General features: G+C 38.8%; 1 protein-coding gene across 1 annotated transcript in view; it reads right to left on the bottom strand.

The window, feature by feature from the left end:
- Positions 1 to 9,402, bottom strand: part of LOC144973834 (uncharacterized) — a 37,700-nt gene extending 28,298 nt beyond the window's left edge. Inside the window, exons 1-5 of the mRNA XM_078916726.1 lie at positions 9,394 to 9,402; positions 8,232 to 8,330; positions 6,347 to 6,404; positions 5,818 to 5,991; positions 1,760 to 1,896 (exon numbers count right to left, since the gene is read on the bottom strand). Coding sequence (XP_078772852.1) covers positions 1,760 to 1,896; positions 5,818 to 5,991; positions 6,347 to 6,404; positions 8,232 to 8,330; positions 9,394 to 9,402 — 477 coding nt within the window. The remainder of the gene's footprint in view (positions 1 to 1,759; positions 1,897 to 5,817; positions 5,992 to 6,346; positions 6,405 to 8,231; positions 8,331 to 9,393) is intronic.
- Positions 9,403 to 9,839: the final 437 nt, after the last annotated feature.

Genomic DNA, 9,839 nt, shown 5'->3' with positions numbered 1-9,839 from the left:
ACAATAACAATAACAACAACAAACCACCCCAAAAACAAAAAACACACAAAAAAATACAACAACAACAAAAAACAAACAAACAAAAAAAAAAAACAAACAGCAACTGAATTTATGGTCAAAATTTAACTTTGTTACGTTTAATTAATTAACATTTTATATATTAACTTTTATTGAGTAAATGGCTGTATTGAGTGGGTTCCTTTGACCTCCCATGATAGACAGGAGGTCAGTTGCTGTGTCTTCTATCCTCTTATATTATCTGTTTCCGAGTTGAGTATAGAATTCTTGGAACGTAAACAGACAAGCTGTGCCCGCCATTTCTCTCTCATCGATCGGATTCTATTTATAGTCATGTATTTATGTATTCGTTGTTTTTGTTGATGGCTGAAGAAGATGTTTGAGCCCGAAACGTTCCGTGTTTGGTATTTTGTTCTTTTATTATTATTTGTGACCCTTCGCCTCAAAACGGTATTAAGTCGGGTTGGTTAAGATGTTGAAAATTGAATTTATAGCCAGAAATATCAGACTTGTGTTGAGTTTGTCTGTTTTATTGAGGGGAATGGATACCATATTTTAGGGTGATGATGCCAAGAATTTATATTTTTGATCATTTTAACATTTAAATCGGCTTTTAAGCATGGGGTTCGTTCCGACATAATACCGTTTTGAGACGATGGGTCACATTTTTTTAAGGTGTTATATTCATTTTAGTCTACTGTTTGTGATGTAACTGGCGGACATATTGATTTAGAACTTCTCCCTCTCACCGTTTATGGTCTGGAATTTTTTTGGATATTGCTCAAATTTGCCATCTTCATTTAGTTTTACTAAAATAGCGAGTGGGTTCTGCTTTAGTGATGTTATGCGTTTAGTTTAAAAACTCAGAAGAAGAAGAAGAAGAAGAAGAAGAAGAAGAAGAAGAAGAAGAAGAAGAAAGAAGAGAAGAAGAGAAGAAGAAGAAGAAGAAGAAGAAGAAGAAGAGAAGAAGAAGAAGAGAGAAGAAGAAGAAGAAGAAAGAAGAAGAAGAGAAGAAGAAGAAGAAGAAGAAGAAAAGAAGAAGAAGAAGAAGAAGAAGAAGAGAAGAAAGAAGAAGAAGAAAGAAGAAGAAGAAGAAGAAGAAGAAGAAGAAGAAGAAGAAGAAGAAGAAGAAGAAGAAGAAAGAAGAAAAGAAGAAGAAGAAGAAGAAAGAAGAGAAGAAGAAGAAGAAGAAGGAAGAAGAAGAAGAAGAAGAAGAAGAGAAGAAGAAGAAAGAAGAAGAAGAAGAAGAAGAAGAAGAAGAAGAAGAAGAAGAAGAAGAAGAAGAAGAAGAAGAAGAAGAAGAAGAAGAAGAAGAAGAAAGAAGAAGAAGAAGAAGAAGAAGAAGAAGAAGAAGAAGAAGAAGAAGAAGAAGAAGAAGAAGAAGAAGAAGAGAAGAAGAAGAAGAAGAAGAAGAAGAAGAAAGAAGAAGAAGAAGAAGAAGAAGAAGAGAAGAAGAAGAAGAAGAAGAAGAAGAAGAAGAAGAAGAAGAAGAAGAAGAAGAAGAAGAAGAAGAAGAAGAAGAAGAAGAAGAAGAAGAGAAGAAGAAGAAGAAGAAGAAGAAGAAGAAGAAGAGAAGAAGAAGAAGAAGAAAGAAGAAGAAGAAAGAAGAAGGAAGAAGAGAAAGAAGAAGAGAGAAGAAGAAGAAGAGAAGAAGAAGAAGAAGAAGAAGAAGAAGAAGAAGAAGAAGAAGAAGAAGAAGAAGAAGAAGAAGAAGAAGAAGAAGAAGAAGAAGAAGACTTACCAGCTTCTTGGGATGTTTGATGAAGCTCTGAGCCTGTTCAAACACGCAATGGTTCTTCAAACAGGCGTCCTGCAGGGCAGGGTATCGCTCGTGGATGTCGTCCACGTAGTCTTTGGCTTCCTGGCGTCCATTTGATTCTTTGGGGGGGGGGGGAGCAAGAGGAGGAAGGGGGGGGGGGGGGCACAATGTGAGAAAGAGTGGGAGGGGGGGGGGGGCACAATGTGAGAAAGAGTGGGAGGGGGGGGGGGCACAATGTGAGAAAGAGTGGGAGGGGGGGGGGGCACAATGTGAGAAAGAGTGGGAGGGGGGGGGGGGGGCGACTTTTGGAAGGACTTCCGTAGTTTCACACCACGCCTAAAGAGGGTATTTTTTCATATTATCGCCGGGAGACCCGACGAACCCCCCCCCCCCCACCCCCCTCGTCTTTATTTATCGGGGCGAAGCCCCCTGAACCCCTCTTCAACCCTAACTAAATATACTATATATAGCCCTGAGCGAAAAGATTAAGTAATATAATAAAACTGATGTGAAACTACGGAAGTCCTCCCAGTTTCATTTTGAGGTGTGATTCTTCTAATTAAAAAAAAAACTGAAACAAACAAAACAAAAAATAAAAACAACAATTTGCTGAGTCTGTTATCGTTTACGACCCCGGCCGACGCCATCATTACCTACTGTGTTTCCCATCATTTTCGTTGTTGCAAGTGATGGCAAATTAAATATTATGTTTCATCAGGTTTCTAATATTTAGTTAGGGTTGAGGGGACGGGGTTCACACCCCCCCCCCCTTTCCCCATAATATTAATAATTTTTAAAAATCTCCCTCTTTAGGCGTGCTGTTAAACTACGGATGTTCTTCCACAACAATAGCTTACAAAACTAAACCAGACACAAAAACGCCACAGTAATTGGATTCAATAGTCTGATGTCACGCCGCCAGGCAACGGCGGCCATCTTGGTTCTAAACAAAGAAAATCATTACTTTTTATTTTTCATGCTGGCTAGAACTTTTCATATGTCTTGTGACCAGAATGTGGAAAAGTCAAAACATGATCAAATTTATGGGGTTTTTTTTCCCCTCTGGATACGCTTTTATGCTCGCCGGAGAAATATTTCATACGGGCGTCCGCCATTGTTCCGATAGTTTAGAGCCAGTGTTACTAAGTTACCATGCGTCATTAGGAAGGAAGTGACGTTACGACTGTTGAAGAGTATTGTTTATAACGCCTGTTTGGTGATAAAAATGTGAAAGTCCTACCTGTAGGTGCCTCATTGACGAAAACAGATCATAGATGACCTTGGATAGCTCTGATGTGTTTACAAAAGATTTTACATTTGGAGAAACATTTAATTTGTGTTGAATTCCTGTGAAACATGAATGTTTCCACAAAATCCACTGAATATAAATTTTTAAAAAATATTCCACTAGATCGCCGTTAAAACACAAATAAAATTATGTACGAATTCTTATACATATATATATTGATAGAAATAACAATTAAAATGGTAATAGTCCTTGCGATGAATACACGCTTTGCCACCATTATATAAAACACACTACACACTAGACACTTTCTCTTGACTATATTGACACTGTGGGATTTGCCAGTCGGATATAACGACCAACACACAAAACTATAATGTGTAACCTTGAACGTTTAGAATTAGTCTGATTGATACAATTTAGTTATAACTACTCATAAAAATGGCTGACGAAAAGCGATAACAAAGTGTGCTGAGTGACTTCCATCATTTTGTTCTTTTATTTTCGGGGGGGGGGGGGGGGGGGGGGGGGGGGAGAGAATTGGGGTTTGTGGATTTTGGGTGTGTGAGGCCATTTGGTCCATTTCGTTCTAATCTTGAGGAGACTCAGGTGTGTGATGATGTGTCAGTACATGTATCTTTTTGCTGTTGCTTTTAAAACTGCACATTATGTGCTCGTGTGTGTGTGTGTGTGTGTGTGTGTGTGTGTGTGTGTGTGGGTGGGTGTTTGTTTATTTATGAAGTCTTGCCAAAAATATTATTATGTGATCGTATAATTAGTGTGCTGTGTTTGTCACAGCGATTCTCGGTACCTTCGTTGTGTCAACGCAGAAAACTCGCAAGTCAAGGGCTTGGTGAAGTCTTCGGGAAAACAAAACTCACAAATCTCAGTACAGGACTCGCAGCAGACAATCAAAACACACTGATATAGGTAGTATGCGCTTGGCTAAGAAGCTCACAACATTGCCATCCGGAAGTATAACGGGCCAACACACAAGACTCTTGTGTATTCATGACATTTTATAGTCTGGATATTACAGTTTAGTGAGAACTATTCATAAACGTGGATGGGAAAAAACGATAACAAATACCTGAGTGACGTCAACTTCGATCTATCTATAGGTAATATGCGCTTGGCAAAGAAGCTCACAACATTGCCATCCGGAAGCATAACGGACAACACACAGTCTGTTTAGTCTGTTTAATACAGTTAGGTGAGAATTACCCATAAACGCGGATGGCAAAAAACAATAACAAAGACCTAAGTGACGTCAACTTCATTCTATCTATATAAGAATCAACATTGACGTCACTGGGCTCTTTGTCATTGTTTATAGCCAGCCATGTTTATGATTTGTTCTCACTAAATTGTATCGACCAGACTATAGATAGTATGCAGATGACGTCACTCAGGCCTTTGTCATTGTTTATAGCCAGCCATGTTTATGATTTGTTCTCACTAAATTGTATCGACCAGACTATACAGAACGTTTGAGGTGACACATTGTTTTGTGTGTTGTTACCTTATATCCGGCTGGCGGATGTTGTGAATATATTAACTTAACGCATAACACCAATACCCATCTTGGGTCCTTGTGATCCCCACTCACTCACTGATCAAGGGAATGAAGCAGGAAGTACATTCAGTCACTCTCTGAACCAGTTTCGTCTCAAATTGAAAAAAAAAAAAGTTTGCTTAACGTTTTATAACACCCAGATCAAAATTTGAATAGGGGATGAGATTAGCGGAAGAGTAGCGTCCCTTGATTGGACGTCACCCACAGGACGAGAGACGCATGCGCACAACGAACATGACGTTCTCTCTCTAATAACTTTTCCGCCGGTGACGTCACAGACTATGGGTGACGTCCATTCAAGGGACGCTACTCTTCCGCTAATCTCATTCCCTATTATATTTTTTTTTTACTTGAGCTTTTTATATAGCGCGATATCCACTAAACGTGCTCAAAGCGCTTTACAAGGGTACCCTGGCCAACAGTAACACTTAACATGTAGGACGAGACATGACGTCTATTAGGCGATATTACAATTGTTTCGGACAGAGAGAACGCTGTTAACGGCCAGGTACTCATTTTACACCCTAGTACGGTGAGGGAATTTGAGTAAAGAGCCTTTTCCAAGGACTCAATTATGAGCCGAGCGAGGCTTGAACCCAGGACCTTCCGATCCGAAAGCGAGTGTCATACCACAAAACCACACAGCCGCAATAGGGAACAAAAGTGGTGACGTCACACCCTCCACTCTTTTAGTTCCTAAATCATTGGAAGTGTGTATGTAACCAGTCCTTCGGAGTACTAATAATGAATAGTTTACATAAAGGTGGCATAACTATTTCAGTAGCAGGAGGTATAGATAATATGCGCTTGGCTAAGAAGCTCACAACATTGCCATCCGGAAGTATAACGGACCAACACACAAAACTATGTGTAACCATTAATTTTTATAGTCAGGTGATTACAGTTTAGTGAGAATTACTCATAAACGCGGATGGCAAAAAAAAATAAAAAAATAACAAAGACCAAAGTGACGTCATCTTCGAACTATCTATAGGCAGATTGTTAGGATTACGGGACGTCAAAGAGCGAGGATGGATGATCTTTATTGACGACTAGCACTTATTTAGGCTAGAAAATAAGACGCCATTAGTCTAAAACCAGAAGATGAATCACACAAAGTATGTATTCAGTCCCCAGGAAGACTGATTGTACACTTCCAATGAGACTGGAACCAGTTTTGTGACATCAGACCTTTCCTCCCTATAAATCGATACATACTTTTGATACAAGCGCCGATACAGGACCTGGTGATTTCCGAGTTGCCCTCACACGCATCGCCCCCTCCAGATGGTCGTGGGTTCTCGCAGGCTCGGGTTCGAACCTGGGTCCCTTCGTCCTCGCAGTCTGCGTGACACCTGGACCATCCGGTCCATTCTGTCCACTCGCCGTCCACTGGGGGGTTGGGGGGGGGGGTTTGATTGAAGATTGTGATGATACTGACTTTGATGATGATGATGATGATGATGATGATGATGATGATGGTGATGATGATGATGATGACGATGATGATGATGACGATGATGATGACAATGATGATGATGATGATGATGATGATGATGATGATGATGATGGTGATGATGATGATAATGATGATGATGATGGTGATGATGATGACGATGATGATGACGATGTTGATATGATGATGATGATGATGATGATGATGATGATGATGATGATGATGATGATGATGATGATGATTGAATGATTGGTTTTTGTGTTTGTTTGTTGTTTGCCTTCCTATTCTCACCAGGACACAAATTGGGCTGACTGGTGATCACACATCTGTATGCTCTCCAAAATCTTTCCTGTTGCGTGGAGAGAAAAACAAACAACACAATTCATATGAATTCCCAATCAAGCACACTGCCCGTGAAGAATGTATCGATAAAGATGAGAGAAGATAGAATGAAATGGTTCGGACATGTTAAGAGACGAGAGAGGGAGTACGTGGGAAGGAAATAATTGGATATATAATTAGATTCAGTAGTCTGATGTCACGCCGCCCGGCAACGGCGGCCATCGTGGTTCTAAACAAAGAAAATCATTACTTTTTATTCTTCATTCTGTCTAGAACTTTTCATGTCTTGTGATCAGAATGTGTAGAAGTCAAAACATGATCAAATTTATGGTTTTTTTCCCTCTGGATACGCTTTTATGCTCGTCGGAGAAATATTTCATACGGGCGTCCGCCATTGTTCCGATAGATTAAAGCCAGTGTTACTAAGTTACCATGCGTCATTAGGAAGGAAGTCAAGCAAACTACAAGTGAGGAATGTATCAATAAAGATGAGAGAAGATAGATTGAAATGGTTCGGACATGTTAAGAGATGAGAGAGGGAGTACGTGGGAAGGAAATAATGGGATCGAGAATTAGCGGGAAAGAGAAAGAATGGACGCTCAAAGGCTTGGATGGATGGATAGGGTCAAGGACGATATGAAAGAACTGGGCCTGGAGGAAGATGATGCTATGAGCCTTGATGCATGGAGATGTGGCATTTATTATGGCAACCCTGCAAAAAGCGGGATAAGCTGAAAGGAGAAGAAAAAGATGAAGATGATGCTATGAACCGAGATGCATGGAGATGTGGCATTTATTAAGCGCTTTGAAATGTTTGGTTCATGGAAAGAGCTTAATAAGTGTCCTTTATTATTATTATTATTATTATTATTTATATATTATTATTATTATTATTATTATTATTATATTATTTATTATATTATTATTATTATATTAATTATTATTATTATTATTATTATTATTATTATATTTATTATTATTATTATTATATATATTATTATTATTATTATATTATTATTATTATTATTATTATTATTATTATTATTATTATTATTATATTATTATTATTATTATTATTATTATTATATATTATTATATTATTATTATTATTATTATTATTATTATTATTATTATTATTATTATTATTATTATTATTATTATTACTATTATTATCATCATCATCATTATTGTTATCAGCATCATCATCATCATCATCACAATAAACGTTTTAAGGTTACACATAGTTTTGTGTGTTGGTAAGTTATATTCGACTGACGAATGTTGTGAGTATTTTAGCTGGGCACACACCATCAACAATGTTTATTTAGTGCTATATTCATTTTGGACACGGTTGATTGAATTCGAGTAGCTTCATTTGTTCTGCAGGTGGAGTCCACAATTGGTAATTCTACAAAAAAATTCGTATAGATAGTTCGAAGATGACGTCACTCAGGTCTTTGTTGTTGTTTCTTGCCATCCGCGTTTATGAGTAATGCTCACTGAACTGTATAGATAGAAATGCGCTTGGCCAAGGAGTTCACAACATTGCCATCCGGAAGTATAACGGACCAACACACAAACTCTGTGTAACCATGAACTTTTATAGTCTGGTTAATACAGTTTAGTGAGAACAACTCACAAACGCGGATGGCAAAAACAATAACAAAGGCCTGAGTGACGTCATCTGCATACTATGTATTAACCCGACTATAAACGTTCATGGATACACACCGTTTTGTGTGTTGGTCCGTTATACCGGATGGCAATGTTGTGAGTTTCTTAGCCAAGCGCATACTATCTATATGTAGACAAGTTGGATTCAGTAGTTGCCTACCTTGAATCGATGTGTTACAGTCAACTTCCAGTTAAACAGAGCCCTGTCCCCCGTGAACTGTTCCTCGGTGCACACCTCGCGTTGTAGTGTAGCAACGAACTATCAAGAAAGTTGGTCGTGGCTACACATGAGATGTAGTTTCAGTGAATGTCCAGTTAAGGCAACCTGTGTGAACTGCGGTGATGGTTGGGAAAGGAAACGAGGAGGGGATGGGAAGGAGGAAGGATAGGATGGGGAGGAAGGAGAAGAGGAGGAGGAGGGGGAGGAGAGGAGGAGGAGGAGGAGGGAGGAGGAGGAGGAGGGAGGAGGAGGAGGAGGAGGAAGGAGGAGAGGAGGAGGAGGAGAGAGGGGAGGAGGAGGAGGAGGAGGGGGAGAGAGGAGGAGGAGGGAGGAGGAGGGAGGAGGGAGGAGGAGGAGGAGGAGGAGGAGGAGGAGAAGGAGGTTTGGGAAGAAAGAGTAAAGGCTTGTATATTTATAAGGCATTGATAGTACAGGATCGCCATTTCCATTACCATTATCACCGTTGTCGTCGTCGTCGTCATCACCATGATTATTACCATCATCTTCATCATTATTATCATCACCATCATCATTATTACCATCATCTTCATCATTATTGTCATCACTATCATCATTATTACCATCATCTTCATCATTATTGTCATCACCATCATTATTATAACCATCATCTTCATCATTATTATCATCACCATCATCATTATTACCATCATCTTCATCATTATTATCATCACCATCATTATTATAACCATCATCTTCATAATTCTTATCATCACCATCATCTTCATCATTATTATCATCACAATCATTATTATTACCATCATCTTCATCATTATTACCATCATCTTGATCATCATTATTATCATCACAATCATTATTATTACCATCATCTTCATCATTATTACCATCATCTTGATCATTATTATTACCATCATCATCATCATCACCGTCAACAACATTATCAGCATCATAATCGTCATGGCATCATTATCACAAAAATTACTTTCACCAACAAAAACAATTATGATGACGACGACGACGATAACTAATGTCATAATGATAACGACGATTACTAGATAACGGTATATGATAATTAGTTTGAGAAATATTCCGATAACCATCAACTTACCATCTTTAGTCAAACCATCGACATATGAGTATGAATATTCCCACAGTAACGTCAGACTGAAGCACAGATTGTGCACAGCATAAGCTCCTTGATACAACATCACCTTCAGACTGAATGAAGGCCGTTTTTTTTTTTTTTGTGTGATCAGACGTGAGGGACAGGAATACAAACCGGATCTAGAATTCAAGGGACACAATTTTCAGACTTCCGGTCACAGAATAGCCTCGGAAAATACGAAGATTTGAACGCGTGTGAGTGTATGAAACGGTTCCCCAGACAAAGCAAGATAGAAATATGCAAGACAAAATAAAAAACATCCACCAAAAAATCGGTCTGCCTCGACTCAGGAGGACTAAGGTTCGATCCCCAGTCGAGTTAGACTGATTTTTTGGGATATTTTTTTTCTTGCTTTGTCTGGCACAGACCTGCACTTATTTTCAGGTCTGATAACCCAATTCCTT

This window comes from Berghia stephanieae, chromosome 5 (assembly GCF_034508935.2).
Source record: "Berghia stephanieae isolate SIO BIC M18660-M18661 chromosome 5, UCSD_Bste_1.3, whole genome shotgun sequence".
In the NCBI taxonomy this organism is placed as follows: domain Eukaryota; kingdom Metazoa; phylum Mollusca; class Gastropoda; order Nudibranchia; family Aeolidiidae; genus Berghia; species Berghia stephanieae.
The sequence above is the reverse complement of the archived record's forward strand: the minus strand, read 5'-3'. Positions and strand labels throughout refer to the sequence as shown.